Genomic DNA, 17020 nt, shown 5'->3' with positions numbered 1-17020 from the left:
CTGAAACAATACTGCCCCATACCACTATGAAACAAACTTGTATTTGCACTGCCAAGTAAAATTATTCTTTGCTGATGCTGCGGGTCAGATTGAGATACCAGGAGACCTTTAAATCAAAATACCAGCAGAGACCTAAGCAGCAACTAGTTCCCAGACATGACGGCTGACAAAAGCATCCAGGGCTTCTTCACCTGCACTGGGATTCAGAAGACACAGCACTTCTCTGGAAGCTGGGCTGTAACAGAGTCACAGCCTCTGAACACATGATGTTCCCTAACTTAATCTGGCTTTCCAGCTGCACTAGGTACTCACCCACGGAAATCCTGCAGCTGAATCTTGTCACCAAGGAAATCCAGGAACTCCAGGAAACCCTGACTCTCTACTGTGTTACTGAAGACTTCTTCTTCAGTTGTCTACAGAAGGAAAGCAGAATTAGTAAGAAGCACAATGAGTACAAAGAACAGGCAGTAATTTCTATAGACAGTTCAACCAACAAACATCTCTGCTTGAATACATTTCTGATCTGAGCCCCCCATGGGGCTGGGGTCCTGTGCCTCAGCCCCAAGCTGCCATGAGGGTTAGGGTTAGGGTTCAGAGACCCACAAAGCTTATACTGCCAGAGACACTGCGGGTGGAAGAGGCATGCCAAGGCAACCATGGCACTGCACAAACACTGCTGCCTCCATGCCATTGCTTCTGGACAGTGCAGACCTTGCTATTACATCCTTTAAACTAAGAAAACTGACTCTTTTCATTTTGCCCCAACTACCATGGGATCTGATGAGTCTTACCTGTCCAGGTTTTTGGTAGATGACCCCAAATTTGAAGTTATTGCTTATGACATGTTCATCAAATGCAACAATAAGCTGCGAGGCCTGAGGTAATGAAAACAGAAATTGTCAATTGGATGTCATTAGCCAGACCTTGATGGAAAAGTGATATACAGACATATCATAACACTGTACCTTGGGATACAGGACAGGAAAGAAGCGTTCAACATTCACATCCTCACACAGCAGCTGTTGAGTGAGAGAGACAGGGAAACAGAAGCATGATTATCATGTGCCCTGGCTTGTTGCAGGCATGACAGTGTAGGCACTGTATACAATTATCTGACAGGAGCCCCTTCAGGCAAAAATTCTGAGGTAAAATTAGAAGAGAAAGAAAAGAAGGCAAATGGAAGAGTAAAAGGGAACTATATAACAGTTCTACTGGTAAATAGTAGAAAAAGAGGGAAATGGAAGGACAGAGATGAAAATAACTTGAAAAATGAGGCCTTAAGATAAATAGGCAAGCATGAATCTCACCTTTGCCATCTGAACAGCATTGGGAAACTCATTCAGACAGGAAATGGGAATTAGATCATGTTTGGTGCCAGTACGAGTCCTGACATAGAAGGAAAAAAATCATTAGAGACTGATGGCTGAAGGGAGATGCAAGCAACACTGGATCTTTAAAGAAAGAGTAGCCCTTCCTTCAGAGTATTGTTAAAGCAGTTAATTCTACAGAGTTAATTTTAACCACGGTGCACAGAATCACTGGAAAATCAAGCTATTTTCACTTCTCACTGCCTGTCACTTGTTGTGGTGAGCAAAGGAAGACAAAACAGGAGCCCTCGCTGTCTCTGCTCCTTTGCACTCTTGTCTGCCTTGAAGAAGTATTTTGCTTCCTCCCCACACCATTTTCTTTCACAGAAATCTAAATGTCAAAATACAGTGCATGAACACAGAATAAGGGATTCCCATGATCAGTGAGGGCTTGAAACAATGTTAAAAGGTCTGTTAGAAACAGCCTAGGAAAGCAGATCTATGGAAAGTAAAGGAGGTAGAAACTGGTGTAGCATTGTTCCAGAAAGCTGACAGAGGAAAGCTGCCTTCCTCTTTGTATGTGTATTTAAGGAGAGATATCTTTCTAAGGAAGAAGAAATATTGGGCTGACAAAAGCCTCTTCAAACCATTATAAACAAGCTATTGAGCAAAAAGTACTGCATACAATAAAATATCTTAATAGAAGAATAACTACCCTTTTGTTCTTCCCTGGTCTATTCCACATAGGAAGATAAACATTCCCAGGCACAGCTCACAAACAGGCTCTCTCTTTATTCCCAGATTATTGCTGGCAGTCTGAAGCATTCTCTGCAAACACTGGAGGAAATCCACCACTGATTTTCTTGTAGCTAATTCCTATGCAATCATTTTTTCCCTCAGTCCTGGACAAATCCTTGTCAGTGGCAACTGTACATCACCTGGCTCCAGTAGCATTGCCTACAAGGAGTGCACCCAGCCCCAAGTGTGGTAAAAAGCTTCTCTGCAGTGGCCTCTCACCTATACAAGATCCTTCTCTGTTCTTCTTGTAGCTCATGCAGCAGCTCTCTCTAGGTAATGTCTCTCTTCATGACCCTCTCTAAGGGTTATGGCTTCACAGACTGCCCTGGGAATCTAGGGAATGTTCTAGATCACCTTCAAGGGAGCCTTAGTCTCAAGTACAAAGCCTGGGCTAGGCTGTCCTCCATTAGGGAATCCATATTCTCCTAGAGATTATGCACACGTGTCTAAGTAGACAGAATAAAGAGAAAGACTTTCTGTTTGAGGGAAGAACAGGTATTTTCCACACAGGTACTACAAAAATGCACCTGTAAGCACCACACCATCTTCTTTAAGGAAACTGCTGAGAGCAACTCAAGAGCAGAAGGCAAGAAAAAAAAAAGCTCAAAGGTTTCTTTGCAGTTTCTTTTCTCTCCAGAAGAAAGCCACGAAATCCACACTCACATCTGTGCAGAGGGAGTGCAAGGTAAGACAAGAGAGACAGCACAGAAGCATACACTTCAATAACAGGCACTGTTACCTCAGCAACAGACGGAGATTTTCCTGTTTCTCGATCTGTTCATACTTCACAGAAAGTACTAGGTAGCCTAAGGACATGTCACTGGAGTAAAAGTTCTGGTGCTCCTGCAAACAGGAAACCAAAATGCATTATCCCCAAAACACTTCCTGGAGAAGCTTTCCAAGTTGGTTTTTTTTTTTTGCATACAACCTGTCACTCAATATTAGCTAATATTTAATTTAACTAGGAGTAGCATGCTTCCAGATGTGTGTATATGGTCTTACAGCCCACTTGATCATTAGTGCCTGAGCATATCAGTCAAAGTGCATCCAGTCAGTTCAGCTCCTCCTCACCTGTCCAACATCACAAGGGCTCCTGAGAAGGAATAGTATTAGAACATTCAGCAACACGTTTTGAAGAAATTGAGTTTCTTGTAAATAAAATTGTATCTTTCATAGATTTTCCCTGTATCCATTCAGGTTCTGCTTAACTAAGCAGTGTCTTCCAGACATTCAACTGGATGTGGTCGTGGGAATGTTCTATCTAAAGAGCAATGGCAGGATTATGGTGAATGGCCGAACTCCAAGAGTGCTCACATATCAGGAAGGATACAGTCAGCAAGCAAAGAGGTATTGCAGATGAAGACTGGTCTCAGCAGTGCCACTAACACTGCCTGAGCTTTAGTGGAGTGTGCCTGGAACAGTCATGCAGTCAAACAATGAAAGATACTACAAACATTTTCACAGTCTCTATATCTAAGTGGCTGTGGCCGTACATTTCTCCTGGGTATACAGCCATGTTCCAGTGGCCTAGGTATAGCAATGTATATTTTGTATATTGCTATATCATACATATTGCTACATAATCTCTAAACTTAAAGCCTTTTGACACAGGATGTGAATGGAAACCTCCACCACAATGAAAATAACATTAAGGTGAAATCGTGCAGAAATGCCTTGATCACTCCCATCATCCTAGTGGAAAAGCATCCTCATGCATGACACAGAACTGAGACAGCAAGTTGTATTCAGTTTTACAGTCAAAACTTGCATGATTTGGAATATGTTCTGTGAAAGGAATACTCCAGGCACAATAAATTAGTGACAAAGTCAGTGGGAGCAAAGTGTAATTTGATAAAAAATGGCTGCTAGTCTGTCAGTTCTTTCCTCAGTCTTTTGCCTAGAATATATAGAATATATACATGCCTAGAAGGCCTGCTCTGGCTCTGATGGATTAAAACCTCTCTCAAAACACTGGTAAGATTGTCTTTTGCTGTCTAAATCTTTTGTATAAGTCATAGTTCTGACTCACTGTCCAAAATAAAGGTACATCTAGTGAAATATTCTGATATCTATGTGGACTCAGCCAACCTGAAGCTAACAGACATAAACCAATCCTCTCTTTGAAACAAAAAATATGAATAAGTAAGACTACAGTCACTACCCTAAACCAAAATGTGAAGATGTAGCTATCTAACTTTTTAAAGTATTAAAGATGTCATTGTCCTCACCTCCTCTTTGAGACAGAAAACACCCAACACCCAGAACTGCCCTGATACTGGGCAAAAGGTTCCATGGCTGATCAAACAAGGCAGTCTGAAAAGGCAAGGTCCAAGAGCAGCCAAGAGGCAAACACAATAATATGGCCTCTAGCTGCAGTGTTCAAATCACAGTGTGATCTGTCACACTGGTCAGTGACAGTACATGGGAAAAAAAGCTGAAATCAAAGGAAGCCACAAAGGACAGTTACTCTCTCCCGACCATGAGTTTCAGGATACTAATGGATTTTTGGGATGTGAACAAGAATCAGGTGCAGTAAGTCACTGTGACCAAGGGCAGAAAGACAGAGTAGCTGAGGAACAGATTCAAGGAGCAAAGCAAGACCATGTTCCATGGTCAGTTGAAGTCTAGAATCCAAATCCTTAAACCAAAGAAGTCAAATGCCAGGCTGGATGGCCAAGATAGGCTGTTAAGGAAAAACATGGCATAATGCCCACAAAAATCAGAACTAGAAGGCAAAGTAAGGAAGAGGAGCTAAAGCCTGAGGCTAGCTGTGGCTAAAAGTAACACTGAGTTGAAAAGAACAGAAATAAGATGCCTTTTGATGAGACTTCTAAGCCAGACCCCAGCAGATCCAATACAGGGGGATCTCAATTGCTTTGGAGACTGGGCCATCAGCTCTGCAGCTGACATAGCTAGGCAGAGCTGCACAAATGGGTGCAGTCCTCACAGGAGAATGGGTACCAGAATTAGTGGACATCTTAAAACAACTAAATTTTTGTAAAAGCCACTCTGGCTATGTAGCTTGATCCCGAACATAAGTCTGAGGTTTAAACTGAGATGTGAGCAATCGCATATATGAATAAACCTATCATTTACTCCTTATGATTTTCTTTCTCTGTAAAAACACATAGGCAACATACATCAGGCTCATATTCCTTCAGTGGACAGCAGCCCTTATTGTTAGCTGTCCTGAACTTAGAGATGAACCATCAAAAGGCTTTGCAGTTGATACTGAAGATTGCAAGTCAGTGATGACAAGATACCCTGGAGCTAAGATGACCTATGTATTAAGTACAAATTTGTTCAGCCACAGAAGCAGTTTCTGTAACATTTAATATAGTCTGAAAAGTAGTTCTAGATTTCAAACAGATCTCTCTAAAAACAATTAAGTATCTCCCATGGGCCAAGGGAAAAGACTAACAGAAAAGACAAGGAATGCTGACAGTTTGCCTAAGAAGTTATAAAGCTACTAAGACATCTGCCATCTGCAGCAACTTTAACCAGCACAAAGAAAGGACAGCATAAAGAAGAAATACATGATTACATATGAATGCATAGCAAGACAGCTTCTCCCTCAGCACTGAGAGCTTCAAGTGTTGGAGAAACTGGACCCTAAGTTTATTTGACTGGCAGTTACAATGTACACCTTTATTAAATCCTTCCTGGCTTCAGGCAATTTCTCTTTATTACAGCCTTGAAAAACAACATAGACATCGAATAATTCCCACAGTATAAGATATAAGATTTTACAGCCTTTATCCTGAAGGATAAATAAAACTAACTGTGTAATTGTCATATAAAATACAGATCATGAGACAAGGAAAAGGAACTGAGCTATGGCTTGAATGTTCTAGCACTTTTTCTGGTGGTTGTTTTATAGGGTCTGCTGTAAGATATTCTGTAAAAAGTATCACAGAATTGTTCAAGTTTGAGCAATCTAAATACACATATCCACAACACAGACATGCACAGTAAGTTTGTAGTACCACACAATACTTTGATCTCCTGTCTTGCTTAAAGATTATTCCCTAAACCACTGGCTATGCCTCTCCCACCATGTGATGCTTCCAGATTCTTCTTCAGCTAAGAACTGTTTCCTGTTATTCAAAGCATGAAAGCAACCTTTCCTGTCATTGTTGAAATAACCTTCCCATGTTATCAACAAGAAAAAGATCCAACACAGCATCAAAATCCCTAACTTTGCACCAAAGAAATACTCTTCTGGTGGAAAAGCCCTGAGCTCTCTCCTTAACTAAGTTTTTAAACCATGGGGCAAGTTTTCTAGCCATGGGTAGAGTTTTCAGTGACACAAGAGTCCTGTTCACTTTGATCTTTTCTGACACTGGCTTGCTCAAAAACTTGCATGTTTAACTGAACATGGACACACATTCATGTCAGTTGAGGTAAAGAAGAAAACACTGGACACCAGAAAAGGAAGAATATAGGAGGGAGTTTTTCTGTAGTACAGAGGCACTAATGGTTGGGCACTTTGCAAATGCAGAGCTCCACAATACAGGAAGTCCTGGATCTCACTTGCAAGGAACACTGATGATATGGCCTTGCTTGAGCAGGAATCTGGACAAGATGAGCCCCAGAGGTCCCTTCCAACTTCAACTGTTTTGTGACATCAGGTCAGCAGTGAATCCTGCAATTGGACTGAAAAAACCACTTCCAAATTTGCCTCTCATCCTATCAGGCTCTGGAAGCCTTCAAGCACAACCCTATATTTACCATGACAGAAAAATAATTACAGTTGGCATACTGAAAGCTTCCAGAAGGTTACAGAATAAATGTCCATTAACAGATTGCACAGCAGATCTCTTAGTCTTGAGGGGAAGCCTCCAGGAAGGCTTCCTTTTTTTCCCTAATTATTTATAAATCATATTAATATAATTTTCCAGTGTTGTGGAACAAGATTCACCATAGACGATCACTCTGACAAGCATAACTACTGCAGAACAGGTCCCCAGCACTGTGCAAAGCACCACCTATTCTTGGTTTTGAACTTATTCAGCAGTTGCTGAGGGAGACCACTGAATAAGATGCAGGGTGAGTATACATATCAAGCTTCTTCCTTATGCCATGAACCAAATCTCAGAAATGATCATGGGTTTTTCTCACTTGTTCTTTATGGCTAATATCATCCTGAGATTCAGACTGGTAATCAGCCAATTCTCTAAACAGACCCACCCAGATGGACCCTCATGGCTGGCCAGCAAACATTCACTTTATGAGGCCTTGCTCTGTTTCCCTATATGTCAAACTGGATTTTTTAAATTCATGGAACATTTAGCACCAAACTTACTTAAATCAACAACTATAAAACACATGGTGTGGTTTCATCACACACATTCTGTAATGACCATACACTGAGGGAAATGGACTGTTCTGCTTCCTACTGAGGAGCTTGCACTGTCACTGCTGAAGTCCTCTCTAAAATTAATGCCATTTCCACTTCCAATACTATTACACTTTTGTCCACTTGTTATCCCAAGGCTGGTATCTGTATAGGAGCCTCAAAATACCTTCTTAACTAAATAAAAGCATTTCCCGTGGAAATCTTTCTATTAATGCACAGGATGATGCACATTTCACAAGAGGACACAACCAACTGAAAACACTACAGACCATATCTTAGCATGTTCCTCATTTGTATCAGTTCAAGGCATCATAAAAAACTGAAATGCAGCAGCAGTACAGACTTTTTTAAGTCCACCAGAAAAGGCCTGAGAAACATTTCAACCTTGTGGCTGGGTGGGCAAAGAAGGCTCTGAGGGTTACCCTTACCTTTCCCAGAAAATGTTTGCGGTACAGCTTGGCTGTAGGGTCACTTTCCAGTTTCACTTTACCACTCCAGGAAAAGGGTACATCAGACAGAGTTGGACTCAAGCTGGAGAGGTTGTGGCTCGTCCCTTCAATCCAGTAGCCCCCAAACTGGGGTAGGATAATGAGAGGATATGGCCACCCTTTCTGTAATACCTATTCAGAAGGACAGAAAGCATTAAAGCTGACAGGTTTGTAAGCTGGAAGGCTAATAAGCTGAAAAACCAATCAAGTCCAAGGACAAACAGAAATAGGAGAGAGCAGTACTAACTCACCTCATGGATGCTGGGATAAGGAATATACTCCTCTTCTGTCTGAAATCAGAACAAGCCATTAGCAAAAACATGTGGCATCTTTTAAAGTGTTATGCTCTCATGACTGTGCAAGCTGCTCCTTCAGCTTCTATTCTGCCCTAGGTCACCCTTAGAGTTTTACTTCAGTACTTAAGGTTAGACTCCACTTCCAAGGTCTCAGCACTATAATAAAGAACTCTGAGAACAATGAACTTAGGAGTCAGATTCTACCCACCCTCCTCTTCCAAACTACAGGGAATACAGGCATAAAAATGAGGAAGTAGCCAAACTATAGGCAAACTTGATGTGGTTAGGAGGGGCAGCCTCTCTCCTTTCCTTCCACACAGCGTCAGACAGCAGCTGTCCTTCTGCTGACAGGGATGACAGTAGAAATGGTAGAAAAAGTGCTGTTATTTACAGTGAGGTTGAGGCTTTGTCATCTCCATGGCTGCTCTGTGGTATGCATCTGAGCAATACCGTGACTCAGAGAACAGAAGCAGTATCTGAGCCAATTTATGCCAGCTGGATGCCCCCTCCATCACCACAAAGAGCACTGACTATCTCTGTCAGAATAAAGCTGTGTCAGTTCTCAATGTGGCTTTTTTATAGGTCATCCCAAGATAAAAGTCAAGGTCAGGTTTGATTTTAAGGTTAGTAGGCCTGAGCTGAGACTGAAGATGTGGAGTTTAATCCTTGACTTGAGGATTTAAAGATAGGAATCTGTTCTTACTGCCTTAATATTGGCAAAACAGATCAACTTTCTAGTAGCATCTCTGAGTCATCAAGCAGACTACTGAAATAAATACTGTGTGGTTTCATAAATATTATTACAGCTCTTAAATTGAATAAATTTAAGAAATTACTTAGTCAAAACTAACACTTTTAATAACAATAAACTCCTATTGGAGCCATTTAAATTAGAAACAGAGAAAAGTTAATTCTATTTCAGCTACGTAGTTTCACTCTCTTGTGCAGCAACTAGGAAAAAAGAAGAAAATAAAAAAGGCAAGTGCGTGTTTTTGGGATGTTTGCAGACTCCCTGTTCATTCCAGTATGAAAGTACACTGCAAGCCAGGTCAGTAATTATCTGCCATTCTCAGCAATTTAGGAGGTAACAACAACTTGGCCTGACCTTGAGAGGAGCTGGAAGGGAACATCTTTGTTCATCCAGACGACTCCCCTGGAAACATAAAGTCACAGACAGTGAATCCTGTATTTCAGCATGTCTGTTTCACTTACCCCCTGTGTCCTTTTCCATATCCTCAATATGCATATTTTGTCCCTCTATAAAATCTGCAATTTTAAGCAACTTTGGAAGACTGGAATAAAAAGGAAAAGTAAAGCTAGAACTTGGCCAGTCCCCTAATCTGGCATTAAAATGGAAAAGCTACCCTCAAGCTTACACCTTTTAAAAAGCAGACAACTGGCAGATATTAAAAACAACCTCCTAGACTGATTCTCTTACTTGATTCTCTAATCTGTTCTAGCTACCTTCCTTCCTATCCTAAGCAATAAAAAGAAGAAATGGAATGACTATGAGGTGGGTTGAAAAAACAGGGCAAAAGGCTACTGGCTGCCTAGTCTCCTCCTGAATCAGGAACTGGCATCCAGACTTGAATCTCCTCCTTAAAGTTATTCCATTCTCTGCCTTCTCATCACGTCAAAGTAGCTCCCTTCCACCACACCTCTGCAGCAGAAGCACAGAGGAATAGGACAATTTCAGCGAGGAGAGTCCCAACACAGATGGAGCAGAGGCCCAGACCAGAAGATATGAAGATCAACAGGCCATAGTCCAAGTGGGCATCACAGACAGAAGAGTAAGAGGCAGAATTTGCATCATCAGATAGGAAGGTGAGGACCAGAATTTGAAATGCAGGTTTCTCTTACACACAGTACATGAGTATTCAAATACTGTCACCTAAATCTTGTAACTCTCATGCTGGAACATGATGCTGAGACTACATTTTTATATACCATCAGTGTCTGACGTGGCTAATCAGCGATTCCAGACAGGATAAGCAGCTCTTGACTCTGTTGTGAAAATAAGCAGGATTGGATTTATAACAGCCATGCCTATGCACATATTCTACAGTGGAACTAGCTTGTCAACTAGATTCAGGTAGAAATAGGTAAATCTCAGAGGAGCTCTACAGTGGAGACTTCAGAGGCTCAGAAAAAAAAGTTTTGGGCAATACTCCAGCTGTACAGGGTACAAAAACTGCTAGCATAGTACCACCAACACTGAGCAACAGCAACCTTACTACTGAGGATTCATAATAATCAGGATGCTCTTTGCAAGAGCAACAAAAGGAAAAAAAAAAAAGGAAAGAAAAAAAACCCAACACATCTACTTCACATAAAAAAAACGTTTTAGGAAAATGAGAAAGTTTATTAAAGGAACCTAAGAAGGAGCCATAAAAAAACCTAAACCTTCATGAAATCATGAGGAGCCAGACCTTGAGTACAACAAATGCTTAACACCTTTAAAATACTCTTAGAAACATCAGAAGTAAACCAGTATGGCCACAGTCCAGGGTTAGGGAGAGTAGCAGTAGATGCATGAGGTCATTCTTCTTAAGTCTGAAGTTGAGTTCAATCACAACAAGTAGCAGTAACAACAAATTTAATTTGGTTAAATACAGAAACACAGTCAAGTGAGTGAGGAATAATGAGTAGAAAACAAAAAACTGAATTATTTTCCTTAGCTCTAGGAGAAAGAAGATTCACACGTTATCTACAGGGTGACACAAGATCAAACTACAAAAGCTGAGTTTCATGACAGTTACACACCCTCCCCCAAAAAAATATTTTCCTTTTGTATTTTCAACAATGGAGACTAAACAAATACCTGAAAGAATACCTGAAATCATTCTTCATAGGAAAACTTTAAAATATATGTTTTGAATTGTGATGTCAGTACACAGCACAGACAAAATGAAGAACCAATTACCAGGATGTGGTGAGTTGTGAAATTAAGATGAAACATAGGTTGACAAATGATCTTTATCTTTTGCAGAAGTAGTTAGTAACCATTTTGTATTTAGGGAAGTTGTAAAGGTGATAAAAGTTGAGTTCATGGAATGTACATGCTAAAAAGCGTTTTGTTGATGTGGTCTCGAGTTTCAGTTGTCAACCTACTGAGTTGAGGTTCACAAGGAAGACCAGGTTCTGAAACAGGGATTTAGAAAAGAGACAGAAAGCCCTGTCACTACCAGAAAGTCCTGTGCACTGTCAAAACAGGACTGAGGCATGACGGACACACAGGTACAAAACAGCCACAGACTTCCGCAAGAAACGGGGGGAAGTACCGGGACAGAAATGGAGATTGGGAAACTGCAATCTTCTAATATTTCTCTCTACTTCCTTGGCATTTTTGGCAGATCTGATAACTGCAAGAATTTTCCAGTTTCAAAGGAGGTCCTGGTAGGAGACCAGTATCTCAGCATGCCTGAGCGAAAACTATCTGGGCTGCTGTAAAGGAGCTTTGTATCAGAGCCACTACAAAAAGCAAAGGAATGTACCAGTACATTCCATGACTCTGCACTCTTCCTCTGTTAAGGAAGCTCTTGATAGCCTGGAAGAAGAAGACAAGCTTAAATCTACCAGCCTCTCCCCTAGAGTGAAGCTTAAGGTAAGAATAATGCAACCCTGGGCTGTACAGTCCAAAGCTTCATTTTAAAGGGTAACCAGGACCACAAGAAACGTGCAGCGTAAGTTGTTGAAAAGTCAAAGCATGGGCAGAACAACTGCTTGATGATCACTGTCATTTCTCAAAAGGGAGAGGAATAAACTGCAGCAGTCTCAGCCACTCCTTGAGACATCCTTCTGGTTTGAACTGGTTTGGCTTGCAGCACTGCCAGTTTCCCTGGGTAGCTAACTGGAGACAGCATCATTCTGGGAATCTCATATTCCCAAGGTCTTGCACAGGGGAAACAGCTGGCCTGAGCATGATGAAAGAATGAATGACAGAGAAAAAGGTGTCCAGACCCAGAGTCAGGGTCCAACGTGGCATAACAATGCTATGATAATACACATATTTTATTTTATGGGGAAAGAGCTGTGCCTTGATGGGACCAGTTCAAAACAGACAACTTGGATACAAAAGGGGACACAGGGAAAAAAAAACAACATGAAAGTGCTTGTGAGAAAATAAAACTGAATATGCAGAAATTGTAAGAATGCAGAACAGAGGGAGTGAACAAAAGCAGTCAAGAGAATAGGGACTGGCTATGCAAACATACAAAGACCTGAAATATGTGAGCTTATGGGACAAAATAAAATTTCCTTGTTTTTCAATTGCCTGCACTGCAAAGCAACTGAGGAACAACATGTTACTAAGTGTCCTTAAGAGAGTATATACAGTGACTTCACTAGATCTGTAAGCACAGAACAAAGTGGCCAGTAGCCCATTTATTTCCAAGAAATGATTAATAAAATTGAAAAGAAAGAGAAAAACAAAAAGAAATGAGAAAGGAAAAAAAAAAGGTAAACTTCATCCCTAGATCTTGGGATTTGTTTCAGTGTAAAAAGAGAGTACAACTTTACCTGTTAATTTATCACACAAAATGTGAAATGGCTATCCTAATTTTCAGTCCAACAAGTATATTCCAACCCAATGGCAAAGCACTCAATAATCAATTCTATCCTGAGGCTTTTTTGTTGTTATTTTACAGAAGAAATGTTCAAGTCTCCTGCTTTGGTTTTCACTCACTTCGATTGCTACGGAAAATCCCAGATGTCATTTACAAGAATGATTCAACAAATCTGAAGGATAGTCACAGTCAAATAGAAAGAAAGAGAAAGCAAAAACAAACAAAAGAGAATAAAGAATTAGTAAAAATCTAACCAAAGATAATAAAAAGTATAGAAATTGTTTTTTCTTTTGGAAAACACTTTAATTTCAAAAAAATCTGTTATAGTGAAATGGCAGTTATTGATTCTCTAGTGCATCACAGGTGACAAAACAAGCTTACATAGAAAAAAAAAGTTATAAAGTCTTGATAGTGGGCAGCTAAGAAAAGATCATAGATGCAAAACAAGGTAGTTTAAATGCCTTAGAGATTCCCATCAGCTCCCTGCTATCTCTCTAACTAAAGAGGTGCAAATCCAGTCAGACTTTCCATATGGTAAACTGGGAGCTGAGAAATACTGACAATCTTAAGCACCAGTCTTCCACTGAGGGACACCTGGGAGTGACTCTTCCTTATCCATATTTCAGAAGGCCTGGGAAGGACTGTCACAGCCTTTGAACACGTGGTTGAACTGAAGCAGCACTGCTTGCTCAAGCTTACCTTCCTGCAGTTAAATGAGCCAGGCACATTTACAGAGCTTGTTACTCTAAAGCACTGAGAACACATCCCAAACATAGTTTGGATGTCAGTGCAGTGGTTGCAAGGTCTGTGTCTGTCTGCACATGAATACATGGCAGATACACATTCAGCCCCTCCCTCCCACACTCCTTCTCTCCAGTCTGCCAAAAACTACTTCAGCCTCATAACTCTAAATTCAGCATTTTGCTGCTACCTTCCACCTCCTCACCTTTGTAGTCTCACTAAATTCTGGCATTTTCCTCATTTTCATAATTTGATCACCCAAATTCCAGAAAAGAAGTTAATTGGTTTTGGTTAGTTTAATTCCTGTACATAATAAAAGGCAGGATTTATGTGCCATGCTATGTGTTATGTTAGGTCAAGGTTAACCACAGCACTTAAAGAAGGTGCACCACTCAGGGAAAATATTGGTAACCTGCAAGGATGCTCTGAGAACACATAATCTGAAAACTTTGAAGACTTAATTGATAGATATTTAACACATATAACATATTACTATTTCTTTATATGATACGGTAGAAGGGGGAAAAATGCAGCTCTGCCCTGTTTAAAGTTTATAACAAAATATATGCAGCTAAAGGCATTTATTTCTGTGTAAGAATTAAGCCAGAGTCCTTCCTTCTTGCACAAGTTAAAGACAGGACCTACAGTAGTTATTTATTAAACTGTCTGACCTTGCTAAATGCAGTTAGGTTAACATCCCATTAATCACCTGTCATTATATCTGCTACCCAGCAGAACAGAGTTTCCTGAAGAAGACGCCAGAGATAACTTACTGCAACTTTGATTTTCTCTCAGAGTCACACTTCTGCAAAGAACAGACAGAATTATAATAACCTGTATCTATTGCTTCCATCATGCTGACTGGAAAAATGAACACAGAAAAATGCTTTTGAAATCCCATTGAAGAGTAAGAGATTGAGCCTAGAAGGCCTAAACATTCTGTAATCCCACAATAAAGGGTATTGTGAGTGAAGCAATAGGACAAAGAGTAGCTGATTATTTGTTTGGTACAAAAAATTAAGAGATCACAAAGTTTGACGGAATTCCTTCTCCTTACCTGCATTTTTTCAATCATCTCAAACAAGTCCACAGTCTGTGAAAAGGAAAAGACATCAGAGAAAAACAATTTGACATTTGCAGAAGCTAACAGTATCTTCTGTGATAACCCAGATATTGAAAGAGCCAACAGCTCCCTCCATATTTTGGCAAAGAAACTACTTGCTTGCTGAAGACATGATGGAATTTTTCTTCCTTAATTGGTATCATGAACAGAACAACTGGCCAAATTGTCTTCTGCTTTTGTTGCAAAAGCTTGACCTGAAACCTGGTCAGTCAGGTATCAGGAATTTCTCTCTTTCAATGGGTCAGATTGACTTGAGATAGTATGGCATAAGAACTGGTCAAATTAGCAAGTTCAGGATTCTCACAGAAGGAGGCAACTATAGCTGTAAGACATACATGCACACAAGCTTGATTTCAGACAATTCTTCTGCACTCATAACTCAAAGCATACACCAACCCTGAGCCAAACAGGGACTGCTTTTACCTTGTTGGGGACAGCAGGAGTGAGGACACATGGAAAGCCTTCAGTGGGAGAGTCTATAACATCACTAAAACCCTGCACTGCCTCCTCAGACTTCCTGCAACAGACAGAGGTAGAAGGAAAAAAAAAGAAAGAAAAAAATAACTCTTAAGAGAATTCAAGATGTCAGTTCTTGCCTGCAGTGCCTCCTTTGCCCTCTGCATAATATTCCTCTCCCCAGGCCATTTATTGCTTATAAGAAAGCTGTCATTACCCATGAGAATCCCTGAGGTGGCTGAACTTACCACTTGCCACTTTCAAACATCCTGGATGTAACAGCAAAAATTTTCTGGCTTCTGACTGCTCTGTCTCTGCTCACATACAATATATTCCTCACAACTGTCATGGAAGTGCCGAATGACTTTTCTTTGCCAAGTTCCTCTTCCATTATGGATTTGGAGCAGAATGAAGACACGTCTCATAAGAAGCTTTGTAATCAGATCTCAAAACAGAACCGTATTAAAAAGGATGAATGTAGTTCTGAACCATCACTGAAATCAGCACCGAAAGGACAGCCCCAGCTGCCATAGCCTGGGTATTAATCTCAAAGACAGGAGCATAACAGAGATGGCACTAGAACAGAACCGATAACACCCTGCAGAGATGCAGGCACCGTTTTGTGTTACCACTGCTGGTACAGCCAGCATGGAGATTAGGTGAGCTTTTGTCTGCACATCTGCTATGGAAAATATATTATTACTATGGTCCCTGCTGGAGCAGCAGTGGGTACAAACAGCGGCAGGACTTTATTTGATTTCATAGAAGAGAAAATAAAAAGCAACACAAACACTACACTCTGGTTTAGAAGACATATTTAGCATTGCCCAAGGCACTACAGACAGCCTCACAGCCAGCTGCACCTCTCCTACTGTTACTTTAAAAATACTCCACACCTCTCACAGTTTTTACTAGCAAGCACAACTAGGGTTAAGTCATGGTGAAAGCCACATAGGTGGGGCTGGGAACTAAGCACAGGTTTACAAGAGACAGGACTCATCCACTTTGTAATGAAATCATGAATATGATTGTTAGGCAGTCATAAAATCACAGAACGGTTTGGGTTAGAAGTGACCTTAAAGAGCATCTAGTCCCAACCCCTCTGCCAGATGTCACCTACTACATCAGATTGCTCAGGGCCCCATCCAACCTGGCCTTGAACACTTTTAGGGGTTCCACAGCTTCTTTCAGGGCCTTGAACACTTTTAGGGCCATCCACAGCTTCTCTGGGCAACCTGTTCCAGTGCCTTGCTATTCTCTGAGTACAGAATTTCTTCCTAACATATAATATAAATCTCTTCTCTCTTAGACTAAAACTATTCCCCATTGTCCTGTTACTACCTGTCCTGAAAAAAGTCACTCTCCCTTTTTAATAAGCCCCTTCTAAGTACTAGATTCTTTTCTCCATGCTGAACAACCCCAGTTCAGCCTGTATTTGTAGGAGAGGAGCTCCAGCCCTCAGAGCATCTTTGTGGCCTCCTCTAGACCTACTCTAGGAGGTTCACATCTCTCTTATGCTGGGGACCCCAGAGCTGGATGCAGTATTCCATATGCGGTCTCACAAGAGCAGAGTAGAGAAGGAAAATCACCTCTCTCAACCTGCTGGCCACTCCTCTTGCAATGCAGCCCAGGGTATATTTGGCTTTCTGGGCTGTAAGCACACACTGCAGGCTCATGTCCAGCTTTTCCTCTAGCAGAACCTTCAAGTCCTTCTCCACAGGGCTGCTCTCAATGAGTTCACCTCCCAGTCTGTGCCCATGTCTGGGATTACCTCAAACCAGGCGCAACACATTGCACTTGGACTTGTTGAACTTCACGAGATTCTCGTGGGACCACCACTTCTCAAGCTTGTCCAGGTCTCTCTGGATGGTCCCTTTTTCTCTTGTG

General features: G+C 41.0%; 1 protein-coding gene across 15 annotated transcripts in view; it reads right to left on the bottom strand.

Annotated features, from left to right (window-relative positions):
- LOC119700897 (rap1 GTPase-activating protein 1-like) overlaps positions 1-17020 on the bottom strand; it is a 44490-nt gene that overhangs the window by 20886 nt on the left and 6584 nt on the right. For 13 of the 15 annotated variants that reach the window (XR_005256933.1, XR_005256942.1, XM_038136647.1 and 10 more), the window contains exons 2-11: positions 15101-15194; positions 14612-14647; positions 9354-9401; positions 8204-8242; positions 7893-8084; positions 2845-2948; positions 1308-1386; positions 966-1019; positions 792-875; positions 313-413 (exon numbers count right to left, since the gene is read on the bottom strand). Coding sequence is in view for 13 of the 15 variants with exons in the window: in XM_038136604.1 (XP_037992532.1) it covers positions 313-413; positions 792-875; positions 966-1019; positions 1308-1386; positions 2845-2948; positions 7893-8084; positions 8204-8242; positions 9354-9401; positions 14612-14647; positions 15101-15194 (831 nt within the window). In the remaining 2 variants the exon portion in view is untranslated. Of the gene's footprint in view, positions 1-312; positions 414-791; positions 876-965; positions 1020-1307; positions 1387-2844; positions 2949-7892; positions 8085-8203; positions 8243-9353; positions 9402-12766; positions 12986-14263; positions 14360-14611; positions 14648-15100; positions 15195-17020 lie in introns of all 15 variants that reach the window. The other 2 variants (XM_038136702.1, XM_038136692.1) reach the window with 2 other exon arrangements.

Source organism: Motacilla alba, chromosome 1 (genome assembly GCF_015832195.1).
Source record: "Motacilla alba alba isolate MOTALB_02 chromosome 1, Motacilla_alba_V1.0_pri, whole genome shotgun sequence".
Lineage (NCBI taxonomy): Eukaryota > Metazoa > Chordata > Aves > Passeriformes > Motacillidae > Motacilla > Motacilla alba.
Note: the sequence above shows the minus strand (reverse complement) of the source record. Positions and strands in the feature narration are given on the sequence as shown.